Source organism: Cottoperca gobio, chromosome 23 (genome assembly GCF_900634415.1).
Source record: "Cottoperca gobio chromosome 23, fCotGob3.1, whole genome shotgun sequence".
Classification (NCBI taxonomy): Eukaryota; Metazoa; Chordata; class Actinopteri; order Perciformes; family Bovichtidae; genus Cottoperca; species Cottoperca gobio.
In genome coordinates, this window is record NC_041377.1 from 10,435,936 (window position 1) to 10,463,457 (window position 27,522).

The 27,522-nt window shown below is 42.1% G+C and overlaps 2 protein-coding genes across 12 annotated transcripts in view; one reads left to right on the forward strand and one right to left on the reverse strand.

Moving 5' to 3' along the window:
* The window catches only part of lrmp (lymphoid-restricted membrane protein), a 28,496-nt gene extending 10,213 nt beyond the window's left edge, over positions 1–18,283 (reverse strand). For 7 of the 9 annotated variants that reach the window (XM_029462366.1, XM_029462373.1, XM_029462371.1 and 4 more), the window contains exons 1-22: positions 16,072–16,702; positions 15,471–15,581; positions 14,911–15,091; positions 13,741–13,802; positions 13,564–13,639; positions 12,661–12,819; positions 12,451–12,568; positions 11,995–12,045; positions 11,759–11,836; positions 11,498–11,554; positions 11,200–11,259; positions 10,850–10,914; positions 10,545–10,638; positions 9,982–10,128; positions 9,554–9,655; positions 8,696–8,847; positions 6,987–7,098; positions 5,877–6,132; positions 4,636–4,688; positions 3,119–3,215; positions 1,964–2,141; positions 1,102–1,186 (exon numbers count right to left, since the gene is read on the reverse strand). In XM_029462366.1, the coding sequence (XP_029318226.1) occupies positions 1,102–1,186; positions 1,964–2,141; positions 3,119–3,215; positions 4,636–4,688; positions 5,877–6,132; positions 6,987–7,098; positions 8,696–8,847; positions 9,554–9,655; positions 9,982–10,128; positions 10,545–10,638; positions 10,850–10,914; positions 11,200–11,259; positions 11,498–11,554; positions 11,759–11,836; positions 11,995–12,045; positions 12,451–12,568; positions 12,661–12,819; positions 13,564–13,639; positions 13,741–13,802; positions 14,911–15,091; positions 15,471–15,581; positions 16,072–16,702 (2,925 nt within the window). Of the gene's footprint in view, positions 1–1,101; positions 1,187–1,963; positions 2,142–3,118; positions 3,216–4,635; positions 4,689–5,876; positions 6,133–6,986; positions 7,099–8,695; positions 8,848–9,553; positions 9,656–9,981; positions 10,129–10,544; positions 10,639–10,849; positions 10,915–11,199; positions 11,260–11,497; positions 11,555–11,758; positions 11,837–11,994; positions 12,046–12,450; positions 12,569–12,660; positions 12,820–13,563; positions 13,640–13,740; positions 13,803–14,910; positions 15,092–15,470; positions 15,582–16,071; positions 16,758–18,143 lie in introns of those variants that run through there. The other 2 variants (XM_029462364.1, XM_029462365.1) reach the window with 2 other exon arrangements.
* A 10-nt stretch (positions 18,284–18,293) lies between these two features.
* bcat1 (branched chain amino-acid transaminase 1, cytosolic) lies at positions 18,294–27,167 on the forward strand. Of its 3 annotated transcripts, none has more exons than XM_029462377.1 (11): positions 18,294–18,741; positions 19,586–19,601; positions 20,932–21,126; positions 21,513–21,623; positions 21,795–21,908; positions 22,149–22,309; positions 22,513–22,655; positions 22,768–22,853; positions 22,953–23,093; positions 23,648–23,722; positions 26,460–27,167. In XM_029462377.1, the coding sequence occupies exons 2-11, from the start codon at positions 19,587–19,589 to the stop codon at positions 26,505–26,507; spliced, it is 1,089 nt and encodes a 362-aa protein (XP_029318237.1). In that variant the 5' UTR covers positions 18,294–18,741; position 19,586; the 3' UTR covers positions 26,508–27,167. The 3 variants fall into 3 exon arrangements, with proteins under 3 accessions (XP_029318237.1, XP_029318236.1, XP_029318238.1); XM_029462376.1 differs by having other exon boundaries at positions 18,300–18,741; positions 19,552–19,601; XM_029462378.1 differs by having other exon boundaries at positions 18,301–18,741; positions 19,552–19,601; positions 20,909–21,126.
* The last annotated feature ends 355 nt before the right edge of the window (positions 27,168–27,522 follow it).

Consider the following 27,522-nt stretch of genomic DNA (forward strand, 5'->3'; position numbering starts at 1 on the left):
GATGCGCTATCAATAGGTTAGACATGCGTATCTGTATATGTTCACTTTTCCGATCCGATGAAAAGTTGGACGTATTTGGACTCTGACTAATTTTCATATACGCCAGCATACGTTTCTGTCATACGGATATGTGTGATATTTCTGCACAAATAAATTGTAAACACTATTTCTTTCAAATGAGACAAACTAAAGTTTACTCCATTTTATGAGATAATTGAACACGTGTATCCTGCCAACCCTCAACAGAAATATGGGGAGAAGTGCTATGAAAATATTTACATTTACAAGTAAAACCACAATTTGAATACATCCAAATGATTTGTTCCCCAGAAACTCCTTTACTGCCAGATTAAAACCAGATTGTTAAATGGCACCTCAACTTGAGCCGGCTTCTATGAGTGTAAAACTGCCTTTTATTGACACACTGAACAAACCGCAGAGTCATGCCTCTCTTAGCTCCCGTAGACTCTCAGCAGCGAGGCCACCAGCAGGTAGGAGGCTCAATAAACCCAGCGGATCGATCTCTCCACAGGATGCCAACCAGACGAGTGAAAGAGCATCACAACACAAACGCTTTGACATGAAGAGCCTGGCCATGATTACCATGAAGCACTCCAACTGTAGAGAGCACACAGCACAACTACTCATTGTAAACAGTAATGGGTGCAGAGCTGCACACAGTGAGGATCCACTGTGTGCAGCTCTGTGCTAATGGGCTTACAAACATCACGGCCATCTATTTTATAAATACTTCTGCTTTTATATAACCGGTTGCGATCACATTAGTCACTGGACAGACAGCTTTGTTTTGATAATAAATTAATTGTTAAAAAGCTAAAAATATTTATAGTTAAAGTGTTTTATAGCATTCTAACTTTAATATCTTTGGTTTTTGGAGCGTTAATCTCAATGAAAGTGTTTTCACTGGGAAATTGTCATGGCATCTTTCCATCTAACAACTTGTAATAAATTGAATAAAATAAAATAAAAACACTGCTACTCTCACTCCGCTGAGAGACACATGAAGTAAGAAAGAGGAAGGGGAAGCAGATGGTGCTGAAGAGAATAGAGGAAGTTGTATTCTCATATTAAAACACTAACCTTAGTACGACTCATAGCTCCTGTGCTCGAGTCGCCTTCTTTCTCTTCTTCTCCTCCTCTGTGGTCCTCACTGCTCGGCTGGGTGCTAATCACAGGTGAAAGGTCAAAAGGTCAAGCACGATCCATGTTCTCATTCTTGATTTATACATTAGATACACTAATGAGACAACAGTTACAGCATGAAACGGTAAGAGAAGATAAGGTAACAGCCTTCGTCTCTTTGTAGGTGGACTGTGTCTATGCAAAGCATGGCTGCAGAGATGCCTACACACTCCTCCCACAGAGAGGAAAACACCCATTTGACTCGCAAATGTGGACCAAGTCATAAGGAAATTACAAAACTAGAAAATGGTGACTTCAATTGTGACTACTGTGGCAAACACCTGCCAACTTCTAATCTAGCAGGGATAGTTAACACTTATGGAAAACAGTCAGGATGTTGGGTGAGGCTGTGTAACATCAGTTTCCAGACTGGAAGCTTCTGTTTTGTGCCCCTTAGGAGGCAGGACTGAACAGGTGTCTGTGGAAAAGTCCCTGTTTAGGTGTGATGAAGGGCATAAACTGATCAAGAACACACAAATACTGATGGTAGCTTTGCAGCTCGGGTTTGTGCAGACACGTTTTACTTACAACCATCTCATTTGGTCATTCTTGCTATTAAACAACCAGGACTTCAGCTGAACAATCATCTGTGGTGAGTAAACTTCCTGTTCTTCTTTTGCCCTCCATTACTTTTGTCTGTCAGATATTATGATGTTGTATTACAACTAAATATATTTTTACGCTCTTCTGAAGTGACTGCAATATGCTTTACTTAATGTAATACTTATGTATCAAATACAATATTTATTTCTTCATCCACCTCTCATTCTGGGTAATGGTCTCATCTGGTCCAGTTGATGTGCTGTCGGGAGGAACCATCTGCGCTGCTGTGGGAGGGGTGTTACTAAGTGTGACCGTCTGGTCAGGTTCAGGTGAGCTGCTCAGACTCTGGGCTGGACCACAGGAGGGAGACTCTGCAGTCTCAGGAGCTTCGGCATCTGTGGAGACGAGAGACACCTCAGTGATGCATCATCACTGTGTGTGTGAAGCATCATCATCAGCTGATGTAATATACTTGAATGCTTTCCTGCATTTCCCAAGGTGCATTTTGACAACACCAGAAAACATGAGGTCAGTGTGACCTGCAGCTCAAAACATTTATTTTCTTGTTAAAATTTAAATTTTACTTGAATGTAGCTTTTACAGTTTTAATTGTATTAGTACCCGTTTGCATTTTTGTTATCTTGTTTTTTTTTTTTTTTATCCATTTGTAAAAGGCATTGGACTGCCTTTTTGGTTTCCTTTCTGTGAAGGAAACAACTAAAATCATAATCGTATGTCCATAGTGTATGATTTTATAAAAGCAGTCATGTAGTTCTGGATTACCAAAAACCAAAACAATGTTCATACTGTGCTATTTGGTAGAGTTTGACATTTATCTTGCAAGATTTAGGAAAGTCCTCGCTCGTCTAATCAAACAAAGAGTGAGTCATTTCTTGAATCACTTGGTACAAGTTGCACACAGAGAGAGACAAGCTGACAGTTGGGGGGAGAAGAAAGTTAAACAGAAAGACATTGTGTGAGAGACACAGACAGAGAGACACAGAGAGACACAGAGAGAGAGACACACACAGACAGACACAGAGAGACAGACAGACAGACAGACAGACGTACACAGAGAGACAGACATACACAGAGAGACACACAGACAGACACAGAGAGACAGACAGACAGACAGACAGACAGACAGACAGACACAGAGAGACAGAGAGACACAGAGAGACAGAAAGACACACACACACACAGACAGACACAGAGAGACAGACAGACACAGAGAGACAGACAGACACAGAGAGACAGACAGACAGACAGACAGACACAGAGAGACAGACAGACAGACACAGAGAGAGACACAGAGAGACACAGACAGACAGACAGACAGACAGACCGAGAGCGAGAGAGGTAGAGGTCTCACTGTTCTCTGAGTGGGACAGATCAGGGAGAGCATCCGCCTCTGGGTGTCCAATGCTGACAGCTTGTGAGTGGGCGCTCGATGGCTCTGCTGCCTCCTCCTGAAAACACACAAAATTATAAATATTCAAAAAAAGGAAAGGGGCGAAAAGATCAAATAAGCAAAGCACATTAAACTACACATGTACTGAACAGCAGACCCAGAATCAGTTCATAGAAAAAAAAACCTTTGTCAGATGAGGAGACATCAACACAATCTAACAGCTGACAGAGCACAAAGCATCCGTCCATAATTGATGGAAAGAAGCCCAATTACAGTCATCTTCATCTTCATAGGAATTCAAAGCAAAAGTAACTTTCATACCGACCGCAGCAATGATGGAGCGTTTAAATTAGTTTTACTGCAAGTGAGTAGAAAACACAACATCCAAGATCAGTGTGAAGTGAGACCTTTAGTGTATAGCGTGTGTTTGGTATAGAATTGGAAAAAAATTTTATTCAAACGCCTGTGCATAATCCCAGTGTGACCTGAAAGTTTCATCAATGTCTATATAATTCTATATAAGGAAGCAAACAGCATCAACACAAGCATGCAGACTGCAAATAAAGACATGTGAAGAGCTATTTGGTAGGCAAATTAACAAAAGAGGAAGATAAAGAGAGTGAAGAAGAGTTTGCAAAAGAAACCTATATGAGAGAGTGGTTTGATTATCCAGAATGACCAAGCATTCCCACAAAGCTTCCCTGTGTTAGCTGCACAGTCTGCTCCTAAAGACTGTTGTTGTGAACTTTAAAAAACATCCTACTTCCTTCTCATAACTGCAACAGGAAGTAGATTATAATATTCCCAAAAACTGCAACGATCTGTATGTAAAAAATGAAACACAACAAGCCAAAAACCAAATCTGTTTTGGTGCCATCACACGATCACATGTCCGTCACACACCTGCAGCTAAACATCCCTGTGATTTATAATGGGGCCTTCAGAGAACAATGGACATTTCTTTTGATGCTGTTAATGTTTTAATGAAGGAGCTGCCAAACTGCGCAACCACAGGCACATTGGATTCCAAGCTCAAAACTGGAGTTATCCTCCAATAATCACATGCAAACCAACACACATTCATTTGGCCGTGTGGTTTCCAGAGATTGAAAGATGCTTTACTTTTTAGGTTTGGTTAAATTATTAAAATATTGATGTCTGGCTAAAGACAGTTACTCAGTTAGAAACATCCCACTGGGGATGAGAACTACTTTCAGCAACACAAGGAAATATAAATTCTCAACTTTTCTATTCAATGTTTTCAGAAGTTTCAGAATAATTCAAGATTTCAGTAATAAATCGCTGACATACTTTAAGGCAATTATCACAACATTTGTGCTATTTTAAGAAAATATTTAGGAAAACATTAAAGAAAATAGAGAGTAAAAGGATAATACACAAAGTCATATCCAGGCACAACCTGAAACATGGACAGCATCCTGTACAATACATAATCTCATGACAGGGAATCAATTTACCTGCAGAGACGGACAGTTCAGATCCGGCTGTGACTCAGCACAGGCTGTAGAGTCTGTAACAGATACAGAGGAAGAAGAGAAAATAAATGAAAAGGAGGAACAAGGAGGCTGAAAAAGGACAAAACTAAATATGCTGTTCATTAAAAACCCAAATGCTTTCATTCATTCATCTCCAGGGGCTAATAACCCTCTAACAGCAACCCCACCTTTTACCATAAAAGGTCAGACTGTCTATTACGCAAGGCGTTGAGTTGAGGGAGGGGCAGAGAGGTTAACATACCGTGCATGGCTAAGGTGGCATTAATGACCACATTCACACTGCAGCTTTCTCTCTCTCTGCCTGCCAGCCGCTCATGCAGGCAGAGGAATGGGGGATTACTGAGATCACTTCATGGTCTCAGACCGGTCGTACACCTGGCCATACAAGGGCCTCGAGGAAGAGCGGATTTCACATACTGTGTAGGCACACACACACACGCTCAAAACCTTTATAAGACCAGGACCACAACAACCATAGAAGGCAGGGGTCTACTGCCAAGGGCCTCAGAGTGTGTGTATCCCCACAGTGAGCAAGTGTGTGTACTGTACTGGTGCTTCAAGGGTGGCTGAGTGCCCTGTGACTCCCATGGGATTACAAGGGAATAATCCACACAATCTCTCTCACACTCACACACACACACACACACACACACACACACACACGAAGACAATAGCAGAGTGTGTAAACTGTTTTCACCTATAGCGTTTGTCCTGTGACGCTCTTGGTAAAACTTGCAAATGTGGGTAGGATATTACTGCTGACAGTAATACCAATAATGTGCATATTGATGGCTAACATTAGCTGTGGGTTAGCAAGAGACAAGCATGTTCAATTTACACACACTTAATGTAGCGCTAGGTATGTGACTAAAAGAAGAATCAGGATGCATTAGTTCACATTCTTGTTGCATGAGCTCACAGCTTATTTCTACCGAGTTAGATCCAGAAGTAGGAACAAGGCGAGTAGGGTCAGAATGGGGCTACACAAATATTAAACTATATTTAGCCTTATTTGGCTCTGAGACTCCAGTTAGCTCTGAGGCTAATTCTGGTGTAACTGGATTTTAAAAAGGCTCATGGAAGTTTTTGCCTGAGACTCATTTTAAAGATTTAATCTGTTGAAAGAATTAAAAACAAATAGCTTCAGTATTATTACAGTGAGGTTAGCAGTTGAGATGTTGGATGGGGCTCGTTATGCTCACCTTCGTGTCCCCACTCACCATGACCTGCTGCTCCGTGCTCAGGCTGGGTCTTCCCAGAGAGCGCAGACAGAGGAGTGGACGTGTCCCTCACTACTCCCTCTCCAGCCGTGTCCACCACCGTCCACTTCTCCTCCCCGTCTTCCTCGTCACCTCTGTCCGCTCGCCCGCCCTGTTCTCTGCAATTCCTCTCTGCTAACTCGTTCTTCAGGAAGTCTTGAAGGGCGAACTCCTCATCCCAGTCCAAGTCATCGCCGGGCTAAAAGATAAAAAGGAAGGGAAAGACGAGAGTGAGATCCACAAAGACCTGCCAAAGCCTGACTAACAAATCCCACTAGAGGACTGGAGGTGATGAGGCTGAAGTTTATCAGTGACAGACACAATAGTTAAACAACAACAAACAAGTCAATCTCTTCCAACACACCTGAGAAGACGTACTGGACACACTTAATAATAAACATAACAAAGCAGACCATATCTTTATCTTTTTTATACCGTTCTTTTTGTTTAGTAATCAAACAAAACATCATTTTAGTTCTTTCCTGATCCAGAGCTTTACTGAATAAACGATCAGAAATGCATTATTTGCCAAAGCCTAACTTAGTTACTGTATGCAAATCCATCAACTTCAGCAGCAAACTCATTGTGTTCTGCTGTAAAAACAACGGTGATGTAACAGAAATGTTCGAAGCGTGTGTCAGTGCTTTTTGTGCGAGGAGCAGTGCGTAGGCGTGTGGTCGCAACTAATTCTGAGTGTGTGTGGGTGCACATGTCCACTTCAGCAGCCAACTCTCACTCAACTCTCCATCAGATACTCCATCTGTCTGAACACAGGACGAGCTCTGTCGCTGCTCTCAAACCAACATCCAGATTAATACATGTAAAGGATTAAGAGTTGAATGTATTCCAACCTCAATATGAAATAACATTCAACAGTGTAGGTGATACTTGCTCACCTCCCAGATGGTGAACATTTCATTGTTCTAAAAACAATGCAACCTACAGATAAAATATTGATTTTGAGAATAGTGGAAGCATGCAGCTGCTACAGTTTATTAAATATAGGTTTATATATAATGCAGCCCGCCCTCCCTTCCTTCCTTCCTCTCTGACCTCTTCCTCTGGTGCAGGTGTCTGGCATGAGGCCTCTCTGCTGTCCTGAGGTGTCTTCAGCTGCTCCAGCTCCTCACACAGCTGCCGCTTCTGGTTGTCCTGCTCCTGAACCCTGCGATCAACAATACAAAATATTCTTCATTTAAAAAAAAAAAAAAACAGCAGAGGGTTGATTAGTTGTGGTAGAAACACCCAGATTATCAAAAGCACTCTTTACGGTCCAGAGAGTTAGAAAAGCCCATGCACAGAGAGCCTAGAAGACAGTACAGTGGACATACTGTACCCAATCCGCAGGCCCATGCAGTGTCCCATTCTGTTGCCCAGGGTGACCAGCGGCAGTTCTCCGACTGGCCCAGAAATAGTTTCTTAACTTCCCGGTTTTGTAGATCCAGTCCCAGCCGACCCTCTAATCTCAGAACCTCAAATGTGTTCTACAACAAAACCCTGATCCAAGCCCTCTCCTGTAGTCCAGTCTTACTGTGAGCGCTCTGTATCACCCGAACTCTCCAGAGCAGGAGGTCAAACTAAACCTACAAGGAACTCCCAAAGAATATTTAATAACTTTCAGAGTTCACCCTGGCAACTAAGCACCAGTAAATCCAAGATGGGCCGCCTGACCAGATCTCCCTCTCTGGTCTCATTCTGTACCAAAGTAGCACCGTTATATATCTGGAGGGGATGGCCGTCTCCATGAACACACATGCAAACAGAAACACACACACACAGCTCGAGGCAAACCCATCACAGAGTCAGAGTGAAGTCCAGAGTTGGCTCAGACCCATACCTAGTGAGGCGGGCCCTTCGGGGTCATTGAGGTCAGGATGATTGACAGGTCTTTCCCCAACTCAGCACAACTGACTGGCCAACTGAGACTGGAGAGCAGAGATACCCAGAAGTCTGACATCAAGTGTGCGGTTCATTTAGACATATGGCTTTATAATCTACTCTACTGGCAGAAATAACTATATTAGTTACATAAAATCCTCTTTAGATCTTCTCAGTAACAATTAGTCAAATAATCTGCAACTTAATCATTAAAGTAACTTTTCATGCAAAAGGTTTTCAGCGTCTCAAATGTGGAGATTTCCTGCTTCTTTCCGTTTTATAATCATAGTTAAGCGAATATATTTTGGTTTTGGACTGAACAAGCAAGATATTAAAAGACATCTTGGAGAGGATGGACAGTTTTCACTATTTTCTGATTAATCAATATTTAAAAAGTAAATAGTTAGCTGCAGCCCTGTTCAGGACCATGTGGCACTTAAGATCCTGGAAGCGCCACAGACCACCTAACCAGCTTATAGAGGCAGCTTGTAAGAACATGGAAGGTCAGCTAAGCTAACCAGCTAACCTTGATAGCTTCTTTAAGTTAGTAATTACACTGCTAGATTTAATCAGCTCTTTGGTTCCTCACCAATTCTTCAGTGGCGTCCGTATTACCTTACTTAGCCAGAAAGGGAATTCTTTAGCTCTACCTACAGGGGTTTAATTCAACCAATGAGATCACTACAGCACGAGAGCAACTCCTCCTTAAAGAAATGATTTCCTACCTTAGAGTCAAGTCGTCTATCATTAGCCAGCACAGGATCCATCTTCCCCTGGTACTTCACTTTCTTCTGCTCTCATACCAAGTTCTCAAACATCAGCAGCTCACACATTCCTGACTGCCCACTGATTTTAACATCCACAGACAACTAAGCTTTGCTCACCTGACTGAGAGGTGCAGGATCTCAGTGCGGGACCTCCTCATGTTACTGGCCATTTTGATCAGCTCTTTCTCCAGCGAGTCTGTGTACTGGGCCAGCTGGTCCAGGCTGAAGGCCCAGTCTGCCCTCCTCGCGTCCAGCTCGGCCTGCACCTTCTGTGGGAAGACAAGTCAGAGAGTCAGCCTGCACGGCCTGAACAGCTCGGTGTCTTCTACGCTTCCAAAAAGTTGTGACACCTAACTGAAGTAAAATGTTTCCATGTCAGCCGGCACAGCGAAGCACCAACAGAAGACAGAGTTGAACTGGTTCAGCTCTGCTTCGCTAATGATTTCTGTTTCATTTGCTATGTTTACTGCTGTATGGCAGTACGTGGCTAATGAATGCAGAGTGGCAACAATGCAGGAGGGGGGAGAGAGAGAGAGAGAGAGAGAGAGAGAGAGCGAGAGAGCGAGAGAGCGAGAGAGAGAGAGAGAGAGAGAGAGAGAGAAAGTTGGAGTGAGGGAGGAGGGGAGTGGGTTGTGTTCATGGTACAACACACTGACTAACACTGCTTGGATGGGGCCTGTTGGAGTTATATAAGTGAGACATTTCTAAAGAGGAGAGAAAGTGGGTGGGAAGGAAGGAAAGAAAGATAGGATAGATATAAATGAGTGCCACAGGTAGAGGGAGATGGAGATCACAACACATCATTTCATGATTCATACATACTTTTTTTTTAAAGTACTAAGAAGAAAAAAAAGCCATTTTCAGTTCTGAAATCAACCCAAATGCAAACATAGGAATGTACCAACAATGCAGTGCACTGTGAAGCTCACATCAAGTTCTGTAGATAGGCTGACAGAATGTAACCGTGTATCTGACCTGGAGAGAGGCGTCTGCGTTGCCCGCTGGCTGTGCGCGGTCGTCCAGCAGACCTCTCGCTGTAGATAAGATGGAGGCAGTTTCTTCTCTGAAATCCCTTTTCTGAGATACATAAAGAGGAAGCATGTCGTTAGAAATAAAAACTAGTTATGCATGATAGTAATTGAATTTGACTATTAAAGTTAAGTTTGGAAAGTTCCATATTCTGGTCCAAGAAAACATTTAAATGACTTGTAAAAGAGGTTAATAATTAAAGATTCAAGTTGAACTTTAAAAAAAAGCTTTTTTTTGCATACAGAGTGACATTTACAGTGACACCAGTCTGCAGGTCAAACATAACATAGAAACACTTCTTACAGGATGGGATTGTTTTACAGATGCTTGAGTGCAAGCCAGAGCTTCACACACATTTAATCACATTTAGTTACCAGTTTACTCAGCAGGCTCTTGAACTCCTGAGCCATGTGTTCAGGGTTGGGTCCCTGCAGCATCATCAACACCTCCCTGTCCAGCGTCTCATCCAGTGGGGAGACAAAGCTCATAGTGGTGGATAAATGGTCAGTCCCATGGAGGGCCTGCACGAGATAGTAACACAAATGAGCAAAAGAGATTTAAAACGGTTACAATCAGTCTAATTATAGCAAAGAGGCTGGACTGTGACAAGTAAACAGAATGTGAAGAACTGCATCTAATGTTCAGACAGTGCTTAGTATTGTGTGTGCAATTTGTAAGAAGCCCTAAAGCTTGTTGAAGGAAATTCTTTAGAGATCACCTGCCTGAAGGCAAACACTTCTCAGAACGCCAGCATTATAAACTGACTTTACATAACATTGTAAAACTAGCCGTGTCTGTTGGTTTGAATCTTATACGTGCATCAATTTGGCTGCTACACGGAAGATGAGAGATGCACCCGCCATGAATTCTGTCAGAAATAAAAAGACCAGAGTGCAGAAAAGACAAAGCCAGACAGACAGAGTAAGGGAGTGCTGACCTCCAGTGGTGACTGTGCCAGAGCCAGTTCTGTCTGCAGGGATCCTGAGCTGCTCTGGTTCAACCTGTAGGCCACCGACAAGGACAGACCAGCCCTGCGACCGACAGGATGCAAACAAGTTACAAACAAAGACATTCATTAGAAAACGTGGACAACTCTTTCCTAAAGTTACAGACCAGAACGTGCAAATATTTTAAAGCTTTTAAGGCTTAGAGGGTTTCTCTAAAGATGGCTACTTCATTAGTAATCCCTCAACCATAAACCCCTCAGACCCTTCACTCCCAGGTTATTCTGGTTTCACTTACCCAGACATGTCTGGGAGCATCATCTGCATCTGGTTCTCCAGCTTGCTCTTGTGTGCCCTCAGCAGCTGGAATCAACAGAGAAGCCAACATGACTCAGTACATCCCGTTAGTTATTAAAGGTTAACTAGTCACTAGTTCTCCACTAGAACAAATCAGCCCACTGCAGGACCCGTGTGTGGACAGACAGCAGATGTTTAATTTCCCACAGTCGGTCAAAATGCCAATGACGCACATGCTGATAATAGAACCAACACACTCGACACTGCAAAGAAAGAGCATCAAAAAGACACTAGAGGGATTATTGATGTGCAGAAACTGAAATAATAAAATGTGGAGTTCAACACACTGACCTCTGTGATGGAGGAGTATTCCTCCACCGCTGACTTCAGCTCGTTTATCTGTCTGCTCCTCTGTAAAAGGATGGCAAACAACACATCAGTTTCAGTAGTGCAGAGAAACAGTGAAGAGCACAAGAATAACTTCCCTTCACCCCCAGAAATTGTATCATTATAAATGTTAACGAACAGCAACAACACATGCTGAAGGGATTTCGTTGCTATAAGGGATAATGTTGTGTAGAATGATCAGAAGTGCCACAAATAGATCTTCAGCGGCAGTAAAATGGATAAAACATAAAAATGCACTGACCTCTAGTATCACAGCTTCCTTTTCACTTACGACTGCATCAAAAGAGTGGATTTGCAGCTATAAACAAGGAACTTAAGTTACATAAGAAACACAAAGAAAGCGCAGTACAATGGTAGCACGTTGGACAGTTTTACAACGTGAAGGCTGATACAATACTGCCGAAAGAGGGGGGGGAATAAGAGAATGACACAGAGGAATAAGAGAGGCACAGTACAGATGTAATAATCCACAAGTTATCCTGGACAGACAATAAAAAGGTACCTGAAGGTCAGTGTTAATGTCACACAGGTCCTTTATTCTCCTCTGAAGCTCGTCCACCTCCATGGTGACCTTGAAGTTCTGGGGAGACATCAAAGGGGAGTTGGGGCAGCTGGTCGCATCCTTTTATCAAAATACTCTCTGTAAGCTAACTATGATAGGGTGAGTATTCCTGATTCACTGTGAAGCCACTTATTGATTGTACTCCTCTGACTAAACTTCTCTTTGGACAGAAGTACCTCTTCCTGAAGAGACGCAATCCTGGCATTGAGACTCTGGTTCTCTCTCTCCTGAAAACAAAAACAAATAATGTTTTCTCAGTCCCAAATCTTCTGTTCCATTTCATTCTGAAAGCTTTACTTGTACGTTAGAAAGAAACCACATTTATATTGTAATTTTCAATGTAATGAGCCAACTGTGGATGAGACACTGGACCTGGTTCAAAGCTTGCATAATGTTTGTAATGGTGCCAAACAAACTGAATGGTACAAGCAGAACATGCTACATTGAACACCAAGCATGTTCCTTTTTCATCCTAAAGGGATCAACAACAGCTGATGCCTTAACTATTGGTCTGCAAAGCAGTTCAGTTGCTGGAACCCTTGTAACAAAACACATGACATCTGTATGAACTAAAGCATGCAAGCAAAATGCATATTAATAGATCCTCTTAGTGCTCCCTGACTTTGACTTACCACATGTTTGCTGAGTGCGGAGGCGCGAGCTCTGCCTTCTTCCGTGCAGCTCAGAGTGGCCTTCATCTCCTCCACCTCGTCCTTCAGCATCTTCTCCTTCTGGGCCAGCTGCTGGTTACTGTGCGAGAAGACAAACAGATGGAAGTCAATAAAGCACAGCTACAGCTACAATAAATCCATGTTGTGCATTTGCATGCAAGTACATCTTACACTCTGGCCTGATAGCGTAGCTCCTCGTTCTCCTCTGCCAGCTTCTGGTTGCTGTCCTCCATGCCCTCGACCACCTGCTTCAGCTTCCTCACCTCATCCTCAAGCTTTTGGTTGCTCATCTGAAGGTCGGCAACACAATAAACCAGCTCTGAAGTCTCGCTGAGGAGAGAAACAAACACACATGTATAGAATGGGTTAAATTGGGCACACCAGAGTAGGGTGCTGCTTCCTGAATCACACCCCGTCTGAGCGCTGTCCTTCAGTGTTGCTAACTCTCACACTTTTGCATAAAAACATCCGCTTTCAGCCCCACAGTCCATATAAATGCAGAATAGGTGCTCCTTTTCTTTGCCTTTATTAAACAGCTGTGGCCACCACACAGAAGCAGGAAGGATGTGTGTGTCTCTAAACTGTAAAAGGGACTGTGTGCAATTTATGCTTGAAACTTCATTCACAGAGTTATATTTTTCAGCAAAAGTCTAAATGTCGTATCTTCTGGAAAATCACAATATTTTTGTTGAGTGGATTATTAGAAGGAGTTTCAGGTTTGCTTCTCAAATGCAATATGTTTTGCAGTAGTGGCATTACTGCAAGCCTGGAATGATCTAATCACTTAAGTAAATAAAATAAGGCAACAGATAGTAGGCCTAACAATTAACATGTACTAAGTCTATAAGTTACTGCAGGTGCATCAGTGCAAAGATAGGTCTATTGTTACACATAGACAGGAAACCACCTGACCAACATGCACACAGAACACAATGTCTACAGTGACAAATCACAATATAACCCCTCCATATAGGCTGATGTTATTTAGCTTTACAGATCAGGGCAGGCGTGGGTGGTCGTACATATAAATAAAAGGTTATTGCCTATTCACACACACACACACACATCACTTACAATTCTGCTCTGGACGCCTCCCCTCCAAAGGCCTCCAAGCTTCCTGAGGTCATATTGAGCAACATGGACCTCTTGGCTAAAACACACACACGGATCCAAAACACACACAAATTATTTAAGATCCAGACGTCATCAGAATCAGATGCGTGTTGAATATGAAGCCATCTGCACACTTACCAGACAGGCTGTCTCTGAGTTTGACGGCGTCCTCCTGAGTGACGTCATCGGTTGTCTCTTCCCTTTGAGATGCAGAGAAAGAAAACAGCTAAATCTTTTTATAGGATTGGGCAGTCATGCACTACGCTGTTGCATTTGGACTCCTGAAAACATGTTTGAAAGATGTGTTGAACTGTTTACTACTTGATGCCTGGCACAGTGAGCACTAACAAGAGCCCTCGATCCATAAAAGCACAACTCACCCACAATTAACGCAGGGACAACAAGATGAATCATCACCAACATTGAACCTCTATCGTAGCAGTTGCAGCCCTTCACAGTATGAAGTTTTCCGCTTTATTTACAGCACATCAGGACACTTTTAAACACCGGAACATAGTGGCTAAAATGCAGATATGTCGACCTTCAATTTTGTATCCATCTGAGTCATAGCACTAGACCAGAGAACTGCTCCTGAGACGAAGGACAGCGTGTTAAAAGGAGATGCTCACAGCGGGAACTACGGGGGAATCATTCTCACCAGTAAGCTTTCATCTGATGCATAACCCACCTACACAATATCTACTTACTTAACTCAAACAGAGCCTTTCTCTGACGCTAAAAAAGGAAAGCACAGGACTGCTAGAGATGGTGCAAGCTGTCTTTGCCTTCTCATGCCACGTTAAAGAGGTGAAACTCTTTAACCTACAAACGTGTAGAAGGAAAGAGCAAAGATGGAGCACATTTAGCTTCATAATTGCACAAAAAAAAGGAATCTAGCTTTTTGTTTCACAAAAAAAAGAACCAATAACTTTGTTTTCCACGGCTTCACCTTTAAACTCTTCATCTCTTAAACGGCCAGTTCTCACACTTTTAAGTTACATTTTGAAATTTCTGAAAAGTCTTCTTCAACTTATCCAACAATTAATCCAATACTGATTCTCTATTGACAGCCTAAAAAGATGTTTAAGTGTCACACAGCATGTGCAGCAGCTACAGAACAGTACTGCTGGATGTGACTCAGGGTCTCGCTGTAGCTGGATGAATACTTGCAAACAAAGCTTGACTTCAGATGTTTAATCACGAAAGTTACCCTTCCCAAAATGTCCCATTTCTTAAAAAAAGATTGCATGCATCAATATCAATATTTTGAAATAAAGCCCTTAATTCCTAATGTCTGCGTCACAGTACCCAGTGTCGCGGCAGTCATCAATCCACTCCTTCATGACGGCGTGGTACGTATCCAGGTCGATGGAGACGTCTTTGTGTTCTGGATCGAGCATGTTGCAAAGGTTCTCCAGTCCACTGTCTTCTGAGCCGCGGCTGGTGGTGTACCGCAGGTAGTCCACGATGTGAGACACGAACACTTTACCTGGAAGACCACCGTCACACACACACACACACACACACACACACACACACACACACACACACACACACACACACACACACACACACACACACACACACACACACACACACACACACACACCTAGATATCACAACAGAAGTCTAAACTGTGGACTGTGTAGTTTTAACTGACCAATAACTACACAATTATTTCTATTTGATTATATTCTTTCTTTGTCTGAGAAGACAGACAATGCTGATACTGTGTGAATTGAGATTACTTCCCCCCTCGACACAGAAAACCTATACTCAATGACAAGTTATATCTGTCATTAAGCTGCCGTATTTATCTTAATGAAAGACTGAAATACAAATGTTAGTGACTGTTTGTGTGGGCGTACCTCGACGCTGCGTGTCACAGGCATGGAAGATGGTATCGAGCAAATTCTCCTCACAGATGAGGCTGATTTCTGCCATATTCTCCTTCTTGTGTTCAGAGGCCACGGATGAGCCTGAGCAGGAAAATCAAACACACACACACACACACACACAGTGTGTTGAGTTGTCTCTAGCGAAGCACATGACGCATTTTCTGTAAAGACACAGCAACAACTGATACAGTGTGATCTGTTACAAAGTTACGTCTAATAACCAGCCACTTCCCATTAACCCTTGTTCTTCTTCTTCTGTTTTTTCAAGCTGTGTTGATTAAATTACAATTTAAATTTGGGATCATGCAAGCACAAAATTGAAATTATTATTATTTTTTAAGTAAAACAAAGAAGCTAGAGGTTAAAATCTACTAGAATTTGGGATTTTCCAGTGCTTCGAGTGAAAACTGAACACCATGGGAGATGGCTGAAAGCTCTAGAAATTAAGCATTTTTGCCAAACTACTGTTTCCAAGGTCAAGGATGAACTTTCACCCTCAACTTAATCTGTTTTGTGTACGCTGCTACGATGACCTGTACATCCCCGCTGACCAGCAGCCGTTGCCTCTTACCTCCATCTCCCATGGACAGTCTTTTCACAACCAGAGCCGGGTAGGGCAGCTCACACCCTGTGGAGTTCCCTGTGTCCGCTGAGCTGAAATTGAGGTTGTAGGAGAGGGTGCTCTGGTTTGGGATGAAGGTACGACACAGGGGTGGGCTCCTGCTCTCGGGCTGCACCGACTGGGGTCCTCGTGTGAATGTAAAGTAAGGGGACTCTTTGGACTGGCCTGTGGGCGTCGAACAATAACTCTGCCAGGTCTTAACTTGTCTTAAATCACTCCCATCCGCCCCTCTCCTCTCACCCAGAGTGCTAGTGACAGTGTACGTGACGTTAGTTGGAGTGGAGGGTTTGCATGCTGGGGTGGAACCCAGGCTGCTCCTCTGGGAAGCTGCTGCAGTGCCCATCCCTCTCCCCTTCCCCCTCTCCCCCTGGTCTCTGTGGGGGGTCCTTTTCTTCAGGATGGTTTCCAGGTTATGCCCGAGGCCACTCTGCGGACTGTCGTAATTGCTGGAGGAGAGTTTGGGAATTTGGAAAGGTGAATTGGGCTCTCGATCACCGCGCCACTGAATGGTCTGCAGTTTGCGGCAGATGCTGTCCACAGGGTTGTGGCGGCGATTGGGATGGGGCGTGTAATAGTCCATGCTGCGGAGGGCAGGGCTGCAGGGCAGGCTTCCTGGCTAGAGGAGAGGCTGAAGTCTGAGGAGAGAGAAGCAGGAAATATTAGTTCAAGTCGGGCTGCAACGGACGATTATTATCATTTATTATTTTCTAGCTTAATCAATTGGTCTTTAAAACAACTAAACAAGTTAATGTCTTGTCATTCCAAACCCCAAAGATAGTCAGTTAAATATGATAAACAGAAAAGCAGGAAATGTCCACACATGACACTTAAAACAGCACTTTCTTCCATGTATGCATGAAAGAACTCCTAACAATTAATCCATTATTAAATTGTTTATTCATTTTCTGTCAAATCGACTAATCGTTGAAGCTCTAGTCTAGACACAACAGAACATAGAAATTTAAAGAAATTGAGAAAAACATGGTTATTCTGCTGGTAGATGAAAAGATGCACAGCGTAACATGATGTACTGGATATAAACCTGCACATTCAGTCTCTATAAAGAACTGCTTTGGTTGGACTAACTCCAAGGTTAGAGGCAGAACATGAGCAGGTAGCTCTACAGTGCAGAGACACTATTAAAGTCCATACAGAGAATAGTTGACACCAATATGAGTAAATCACAGTTATGTGATGATACAAGCTATCCAATGCCAAATAGTATTCATTAGCGACTCTTTGGTGATCACAGATTCTTGTGTTAAGAACTGTAAAGCAGGCAAAGACTGAACAAAGGGTAATACAATTATAACCTCTGTAAACACAGCTTAATAAAATGAGACCAAACTAAATGTATGTTCATGCAAACCATGCACAAGGTTTCAGATTTTTCAATCCTGAAAAGATCCATCCATCAGATAAAATTCAGAGCCTCACTTACTCAGGCTGCAGGTGCGCAAACCAGATAATGAATTCAAGAGTTTGCTTAGGAAATGTGCATTTGTTTCACTAAATATCTAATTTTCCCTACAGTTGAAATAATAATAATAATAATAATAATAATAATAATACATTTGATTTGGAGGCGCCTTTCAAGACACCCAAGGACACCGTACAAAATACAGGAGATAAAAACAGCAAAAACAATGAGAGGGAGAGCAGACAAACAAAACCAGACATATAGTGTAGACACAAAACAAACAGCAATCCATATGAAAAGTTTGATGATCCCCATGGTGGTGTAGAGGGTCAGAAACGGTATGATCCAGCAGAAATACAAATGTAATCTGTATATCACAATAATTTAATTACAGTATATTTGTAGAGTAAGCCATTCTTTACCAAAGCAATACTAAAGTATTAAAAGCTTTAGACTCTAAGAAGATTCCGACAGGTAACGCTAACGCAAACGTATCTCCATACAAACACGTGTACCTGGCAATCAAGTCTAAAAACAAATAACACCTGTTGTGTTACTCTCTCAAATAGCCTTTGGCATGCAGGATATATGTGTTGGTTACCTCGTTAAACTTGTAGGAGCAAAGATCCAACGAAATGTATGTCCAACTGTCGAGACTCACACAGAGAGCACGCGCCCAGGTAGTTAGAAGCTGAGCGCTCGAGACAGAAAGAGTAAAGAAATGAAGTGGGTGTTTACGACTCTAAAAATGAGCCAGCACCCCCTCCCTGCGGCTCGAAGGGGGTATAGCACCTAGTATAAAAGGCTAAAGTTCGGGACAACTTTATATTTATGGTATTATGCATTTTTAAAAGTCCAATCATTTATAAATGTTTTTTCCCTACGCATAGTCCAAACCATTTTTAGTGTCTCTTACAACCAGCCGACTCCCCACCACACTCGGATAAAGTTCCATATTGCAATCTGTAAACTAAAAAACAATAAAAAAAAAAAAAAAAGCTGCACATTAGACGGAGGGGTAATAATATTGAGCCACGCAGGTCGCTTGTCAGTGTCACCATGTTAGGGAGGTTGAAACACTAATTGGGTTAATTTGCATGTTTGGTCTCGTGCATACAACCTGAGCAGTAAACAGGTTAGAAGTGAAGGTGCCGGTTTACCTTCCTACACAGCAGCCTCTGGGTCAGACGTCTCTGCAGGTAATTTACCCTACAACACTAACTCCTGGATTACATGTTCGTGAATGTTGGGGGTACACATTGGTGTAAACATAGGTTGTTCTTTAATCTGGCAGAAAGGGTAAATTTACGATATTAATAGTTTATATTAAAAGCAAAATGACTGATGCTTTCTGACACGTGGGACTTAAACTGTATCATGCAGTGTCACCACTCAGCCTACGTGTAACGCCTTATGTAGTTTATAAAAGACAGTGATACATTAATTATATATCACCTGCATTAAAAAAGATATTTCATGCACCAGTCCAGTTTTATTACTTTTATTCTATTGTTGACCGTATGTCTACATCTCTTCTGTTCAAATAATGATATTTTTTGATAAAGTATACAATATGGCTTTCATTATACCAAGTGAAGAGAAACACCATAACCCAAGAGATGTAATGATTTTCAGATTAAAGAAAGTCTCACTTCCACCTTGAGCTGAATTTGTATTGTTTTCCTTAGAGAAATACAAAAATGTACAATACTCAGTTCTCAAAAGACAGTTCATAAAGTCTCTCTAGCAGTTCTATAGATTTTTCTTAATGGTTATAGGTTTGCAATATGAGGCTGTTAGAAAATATTATTATATAATATTATTGAATTTAGGAACACGATCTCAAGTTGTATTGCTCAAACATCACCAGGTTATACCTGTTCTGTAACACCTTCTTTATGCAAAGCCACATAAAGACATATTAGTTTAGTTGTACAGTTTCTTTCTTTATGAATACATGTTTCTGAGTTTGTTTGCACACAATATATTGTCAACATTTGTTTTTCCAGGGAACATTTCCACCATCTCAATGGCTGAAAACAGCATGTCAAGCTTCAAGGTATTGACACACATTATTCAAATGTATTGTGTCTGTTTGGTTTGTCCAGTGATGGTGTGCTATTGTGCATCAATATGTCACTAAATGCTGCTGTCTAAATGTCATTATGGTTTGAGAGCACCTACCCTCAGTAGCTGCTCCAGCTGCACCATCTTGATGATTCCTTGGCTCCCGACACTTAAAAATACCCCCTGTTGCTCCACATAGAAGATATTCCAGCTCTGCTTCTTGTCCTTATGTTGCCATGAGCAGCACTGCAAAGCCTTGAGACCCACAGTCATCCAACAAAGTTCTTATTGTGTCAATGAACACATGAAAAACTAATCCAAAGGAAAGGCCAACCTGAGCAAGCTTTAGGGCGTTTTAATTTAGCTCTACTTTTTTTTAAAACAGAATAACGTCTGTGTTGTCACCATGTTTTAGGGGAAAGACACGACCAGTGTGCACTGTACTCGTCCTCCTCTTCCTCCCGGTGCAGCCTGCTCAGCAGAATCCACTTTCCCAGCTCACGCTAAGTAGCTGGAGCTTTGCTTGTTTTCCGACCCTGTATGCATGAGCAGCAGACTCAGGTAGAGATTATGGTGGACATGTGCAGACAAACACACACAGGTTGGAAAATGTAGATAAACATTAGCAGAGAAGACACAAACAAAAGGAACATTAAACAATGAAACAAAGTATATGGGCATGAGACAATAAGAAAAAATAAAGTACAGTAGTCAAAGTGAGATACTCTGACCAGTTTTACACGGTGTACTGTGGTTGTCCGCCACTTTGCAATACTGTAATCTCGGATTATGGTGCAAGAAACCTTCCGTACCAAGAGGGAGGAGATAAAGAGTCTAATCCAAGTCAATTGGAACAGATAAGTAACTGAATGGCAGAACAGGAAGTTGTGTTTCTTTGAAGACTTTCGAACCTGCAGCCAACAATGAATCCACTTTAGTACATGACCTGTCCACTCTGCCAGGTGAGCAGAAAGGACCTGCTGTTTCTGCAGCACCATTAAGGCCGTGTGGGGACATAATGGACTCACTGGATCCTGGTGTGTGTTTTGCAGCAGTATGGTCACTGAGAGGTGGACTGTGGCTCATGAGTTTGAGGCAATTTTTGAATTAGTGACACAGTCAGTGTTGCAGCACCCCCTGCTGGCCAATACGGATTGGAAAAGAATTGGAATAACATGCAACAAGTTGATGGTCTTTTATTGTGTACCAGCTCCTTAGGGAAAACATTTGTCTGTCTTTCCAGAATGGAGAACGTTGAGTTACTCAAAGTTACACGTACCTTTCATTTAATGGCACTAGTTTCTCTGCTGTTCTGTAACCAGGCAGATGACCTGGTGATTGAACGGTCCTCCACTCTAAAGACCAAACCGGACGAGTTTGCCTTCGGGACCGTCTTCACTGACCACATGTTGACCATTGAGTGGAGTGAGAGCGAGGGCTGGCGGGCTCCGCTCATCAAGCCCTTTGGGAACCTGTCGCTCCACCCGGCCTGTCCGTCACTTCACTACGGCATACAGGTAACTTCACCAGGAAGCATTCAAACTTTGATGGGCCTTTTCTTCAGGTAAAATAGATTTGATATGCCGTCTCCTGTGACTGACTTACTGCAGGGCACAGAGTTTAATCAGGATAGGGCCAAATACAAGTCTGGATGAGGGTTTCAGCATATTCAAAACACAAAAAGATCTAACTAGTTACTGCAAAGATAAAGTAAATATGAAGGTGAACAACTTGCACAATATATTTTTGCACCTTCATTTTGGTAAGTAAACCTGTAACACTTTACGGGCCTGTAACTTCTAATAATTTACTAGTTTCCTAGCGGAGTTTAGTCTCTGAAGAGTTCTTGATTTTTGGAGGAATTTTCTTGAAAGAACCTGATCTCCTGTTGTCTTGTCACCAGGTGTTTGAAGGCTTGAAGACGTACTGTGGGGAGGACAAACAGCTGCGTCTCTTCAGACCGATGCTCAACATGAACCGCATGATCAACTCTGCTCAGAGAGCTTGTCTCCCTGTAAGATGTATGTGAGGACTGAATGGATGGATGAATGGAGGTGACGGTGATGAACAAACAGCTGTTACTTCTGATATTTCATCTAAGTGCCACAGCTACCCTCTGGTCATGTCTCGTCTTTTCTGTTCTCCCACTCGACCTACACCTTCTCCACCTTCCTCCCTCGTCCAGGCCTTTGATCCGTCAGAGTTTCTGGAGTGTATCAAGCGACTGGTGGAGATTGAGCGGCACTGGGTTCCTCACTCAGGCAGTCTATACATCAGACCAACATTCATTGGCACTGGGGTGAGTAGGATAGTGAGGCGCTACAATACTAATAATCCTTTTTCATTTATATACAAAACAAAACATACATAAGGGAGAAAATAAATAAAATATTACAAATAACACGCTTTGATTATTATTGATTACATATTTACTCTTGCACTGTCTCTTTGCTAGCATAGTTTAAGATGTTGTTGTTGACCAGGTTTATTATTTTTATTGAAATTACATTTAAAATACATTGCTATGTGTTCATGGTAGGCCTCTCTGGGAGTAAAGAAGCCGGCCGCAGCCTTGCTGTATGTGATCTTGTGTCAAGTGGGCTCTTACTTCAATAATGAGGAAGAGGGCCTGTCCCTGTGGGCCGACCCAAAGGTCACACGGGCCTGGAAAGGAGGAACTGGAGACTGCAAGATGGGAGGGTGGGTTAACGCCTACTGTATGCAGGTTTTAGTTTTTATTCCCTGATACTCAACCATTGCACTCATCTATGGTTGTGGAAGGTGCAGAACAATCCAGCTTTTCACAGTCCTGCTCCATTAAAAACACACTAATAGAACTTGCAGCATGCAGAGCTGCAGGCACTAAAGTAATTGCAATTGTTCGTTGCTTTGGATTTCTGCAGGAATTACGGATGTTCTTTGTCGGCCCATTATGAAGCAGTGGATGGTGGGTGTGAGCAGGTGCTGTGGCTGTACGGAGAAGACCACCAGATCACTGAGGCAGGCACCATGAACGTCTTCCTGTTCTGGATCAATGAGGATGGAGGTTAGTTGAACTGCAAATTTGACATCTACTAACACTAACACCTCCAGTAATCAAGTTTTTCCGCTTTGCCTTAACATTTATTAGGTTTTGTTTTGTTTGAATTGTTTTTCAGAGGAGGAACTTGCAACTCCACCTCTGGACGGCATCATACTCCCAGGTATCACCCGACAGAGCATCCTGCAACTAACCAGGAAATGGGTGAGGAAGACAAAAACCATAAAGGTCAACATGCATGGATTAATATTCCAAATTTGTCCTTACATTTCCTCTGGTCCTTCTGATCTCTTTTGTGCGCAGGGGGAATTTAAGGTGACGGAGCGCTACCTGACCATGAGCCAGCTGTGCCACGCTCTGAAGCAGCAGCGAGTCAAAGCGATGTTTGGCTCCGGTACTGCCTCCATGGTCTGTCCCATTGGACACATTGTTTACCAGGGAGAGGTAAGACAAACAACTAATTTCTGCACTTTTTGTAGCTTCCTCTTGGATGCGTGATTACAATCTGGCACCTGGTCACTACGTTGTTATAGAGGTTGACTCTCAGAAACGTCCCGAACACAGCAAAGTAAGAAACTGCAGATACAAACACCGTCACACACTTCTAGTAGGTCATAAGTGATGACTGCGAGGGATTGTTTTTGTATGTTTGTATGTTTTTAAGGAAAATCCTACTCATTGTGCCTTTTTAAAGGAAGTTGAACTTGTCTCTTGAGCCTCCTTTTATTTCAGTTGCACTTTAAAAATGTTTTGCTGTTTTTATTTGATTACATTTTCCACTTGAAAGAAGTGCATTTGAGTTATTTTTGAATAGTTAAAAAACTTTTAGAAGCTGCGTTGAAGACTGAGGCTCTGGGTCTCTTGTGAGCACATGTCAGAACCCTGCGGCTTCTTGATTGAATATTTTAATATGTTTACTTAATATGTTGTAAAATGTTCTCATGATTTAACACAGAGCCGATTAAATTATTAACATTGTGTGTTTTTGTGTGTTGTAGAAGTTGCACGTGCCCTGCGAGGATATAAACTCACAGTTGACTTCACGGATAGCAAAGGAACTCAGGGATATACAGGTTGGTGGATGCACAGACGCACACACACACACACACACACACACACACACACACACACACACACACACACACACACACACACACACACACACACACACACACATCCAACAGATGTTTCCTGCAGCTCAGTAACAGCTGGTTTGAGCATCTGTGTTCTTTACTCTCCTGTCACCTCAGGACTCTATTTCCATGTAGTAATAAGTAACTTTGAATAAGCATTGAAACAGCATCCTACAAAATAAAAGATGGCAGGAGGTTTAGTACTAAATGATAATACCCAGAACATTTATACTTTGCCACGTCGTGCTCACATAACCAAAGATAATAAAAAAAAAGTCAAATGAATAGAAACGTTGAATAAATAGAAAATATGGAAAGCAAATAACAAAAACAAATATTTGCTCCAAATATTAACTTATCTTGCATCTCCATTATTGCATTAGTGGACTGTTATCTGAACGGTTATTATGTAACTCAATGAGATAAAAGTATTAAGTTGTTGTTTTTGTAACAAACCACTACCGGTCCTCATTCACTGCCCACCCATTGCATGCATTATGTTGCCTGCAAGTAAATAATAAGTTAAATATCTTATTAGGTAATGAGTAATGACGGGGTAATATTGTACAAGGCCTCTAACAAGCCACCTCTACACAGTGCTGCAGGTTTAAACAGATTCATAATGCTCTTTGCTGAAGGCTTAATTTGTGTTAATGAGCGCGTTATGTATCGCTGACTTTCAGTTATTGTGCTGTGTAATGAGCCTAGTATTAGTCGGGGTATGAGCTTAAATGTGATCCTTATTTTCTCACTTGTTCTGGGAAAAGCCCACAAATGGTTCAGATCACTATGAGACGTCTTGGTGCAGCGGACACCAAATCTTTCTGCTTTTTCAGAACTAATAACAATACAAACCAATTCTTATCTCGCCACACATACACACAACTAAACCTTTTTCCATTTTCCTTCAGGTCACCTTCACCATAGCGTACGCTCACACACACACACATCCTTAAGGGAAGTCTTGTCTGTCTACCAAACTTCAGCCAAATCTGTAACGTTTTAAGATACATTGTTAAGAAAACGGACAAGAGGTGAAACCTAATAATCTTCCTACTTCTGAAACTAGAAAGAGACTCCATTAATGACTTCTTTAGCTCATCAAGTCTCTGTTTAGCTGTGGAGCTGATACATCAACACACTGATAAACTAAGTAATGAATCAATAAAATCACTGAAAAAATGTGGCTCCCGTTACTAGTGAGTAAATTACATTGTTTACCTCCACACACACAATCATGGTGTAATAACACTGTTGCACAGAAGCTTAATTTGATGCTACTTCATACTTCTGCTCCACAACACAACAACATTGTTGTATTTGTGCTTTTACTCAGTGAAAGGATCTGAATGCTTATAACCTGTGACTGAACTGAAGTCAGTGAATCTCAATGAACAGATAGTTTGTGAATGAAACTGAACAAAGAGATTTGGAGTTTCTGGTTTACAGGTGTTTTCACAAATATTCCTGTTGCAGAGTTAAATGTCAGTTTGTCTATGCTTTGACAAAAAGCTGATTATGAATCATAAACTTTGACTGGATCTACACGAGACGACCTGCAGGCTCCCACGTCTAAAGGATGTGAGCAGCCTTAGGTTTTCATTTTTAAATCTTTCTGATCTAAACACTTTGATTAGTTGATTGACTTGTGTCCTCTTTTCTTTTGCTTTGCTTCTCTTGCTCTGTTTACTTTCTGCGCTGCATCCTATGTGCTCTCTCCATCATCCAGGCCTCGTGTGCGTGCATGATGTGTGTTATAAATGCGTTAACCGCATCTTTGTATCCGATAACATCTTCCTTCGTCGAGCTTCAGAGAGGGGGAGAGCAGGAGAGAGAGGGAGAGAGGGAGAGTTGCCGGCCTAATGGTGGAGTGTGGAGAGTTGGAGATAGGGGCAAGACAAACTCCTGAATTCTCTCATTAAGCTCGCTGTAATTGCACAAACCCAATTATTGCCTCAGCCTTTTGTGATCTTCAAAGACAAGATGCTGCAAATGAAGCCTCGAACAAGTGAGAGAGGAGGAGTAGGAAGAAGATTTGTTGTTGGGGGGAAGGGGGGGGGTGCAGCAGTGAAGCTTAATGAACAATAAAATCCACAAAATGCTGGAAAACGCTGCGCTCCTTCCGCAGTGCTGTTAAATCTGTTGACATTTCATTTGGAGGGAAGCCGTGCAGTGTTATCCCCCCATACACACTCCTCCTTGCGCCCCTCTTGAAGACAACATTGTGCAACAAACAAACGAGTGGTCTGAGGCAGCAGATGAAAGATGGGTTTACTAAGTCGCCCTGCTGTTCCTCTTTCAAGTTAATTAGAAATCACATTCTTTTGTTTCCCCTTCGCAGGCGTTTATTTACTTTCTCACTTCGACCATTAGAACAAATTTGCAACATGAGACACAAATAATTGGATTTGTCTCTGCGGCTGTCACGGATTGGGGAACATTTTGTTTTGATTTTTATTATAGTTCCTTTGCTCTGTTGTGTTGTCTTCTGTCGGTGGCTGAGTTTGCAGATTTGCTCACGGATATTTGATTTCATTTTTTGATTTGTGTTTTGCTCGCAATTAAGCAGCGGCGGGCGAGAGAAGTTTAGTGCTTAGCGACATGAGTTTCTTTTTTTACTTACTGCTCGGGCCCTGGAGGAATCTGTAACCTGTTCATGACCTTTGTTCTTTTCCAGTACGGACGCACACCCAGCGACTGGACTACCGTGGTGAAGCAGGGATGAAGAAGCAAACAACCAAAGACTGCCGCACGTGTACGTCAAGAAGAACACAATGTATTAACAATGTGCAATATTTGTAGTCTGACTGCAATATGCTGGCTCTGCGGCGAGTGTCATACCACTTTACCTCCTTTAAGCTTAAATTAATGACAAACACACAACTGTCCAAAATAATGAACTAAAGAAGGCTAATGTCTCGTGCAATACTGCACAATAACTTACAGTAACGCAGCCACCATGTGTGATGCTTTCCACCCAGCACCAGGGAACAACTGTGGCTGTGATTAAACATGAAGAGAGACGTTATAGTTTTACAGAATTGCATACTCGTGTAAGAGTTACAAAGCAGCTAAAAGGTAAAATGGTCAGACAATATTTCTCATTTTAATGTTCAGTTTGTACTATTATATCATCGTCTTTCCAGCTTTAATGAACATTTCAGAGTCTCAAAATTGTAGGCAGTTGTATTGTAAACAGAAACATTTTGAACATTCAGAATCTACAGCTGGGACGTTGCATACCTTCAAGTGAGAACATCAAACTAATGTAATGGAAAATCACAAGTAACACAAGGTAGTTTCTTCACAAGGTAGTTGTGTTACCTTATGTACTTTATAAATATGTTCATCACAGTGATTCATAAAAAACTGTGAAATGATCAAAGTTTGTGTCTTTTACTGTGAAAACAGAAATGTTCAGCTCACCTTTGCACGTTTGCACTGATTTAAAGGGGACCTTCCATATTAATATAGTAATGTTTCATTGTGAATATTATATAATGTCTTTTGCATTTCCGCCTGAAGCACTTTTCCCAGGGGACCAAGAACCTTTTTAGGAGCTAAACTTGCAATTCTACCGGATGAAGCAGGACCGCAGTTTAGTTCCTGCGTGATCGTTCCAGGTGCAATAAAAGAGCCGACTCACAGTGACGCACTTTCCAAAGGTTCAGGAACTTTAGAGGCGAGCCAGGCTCTGCAGAGACACTTCCACAATCCTTAATGATGCTGAGGAGTCCAAG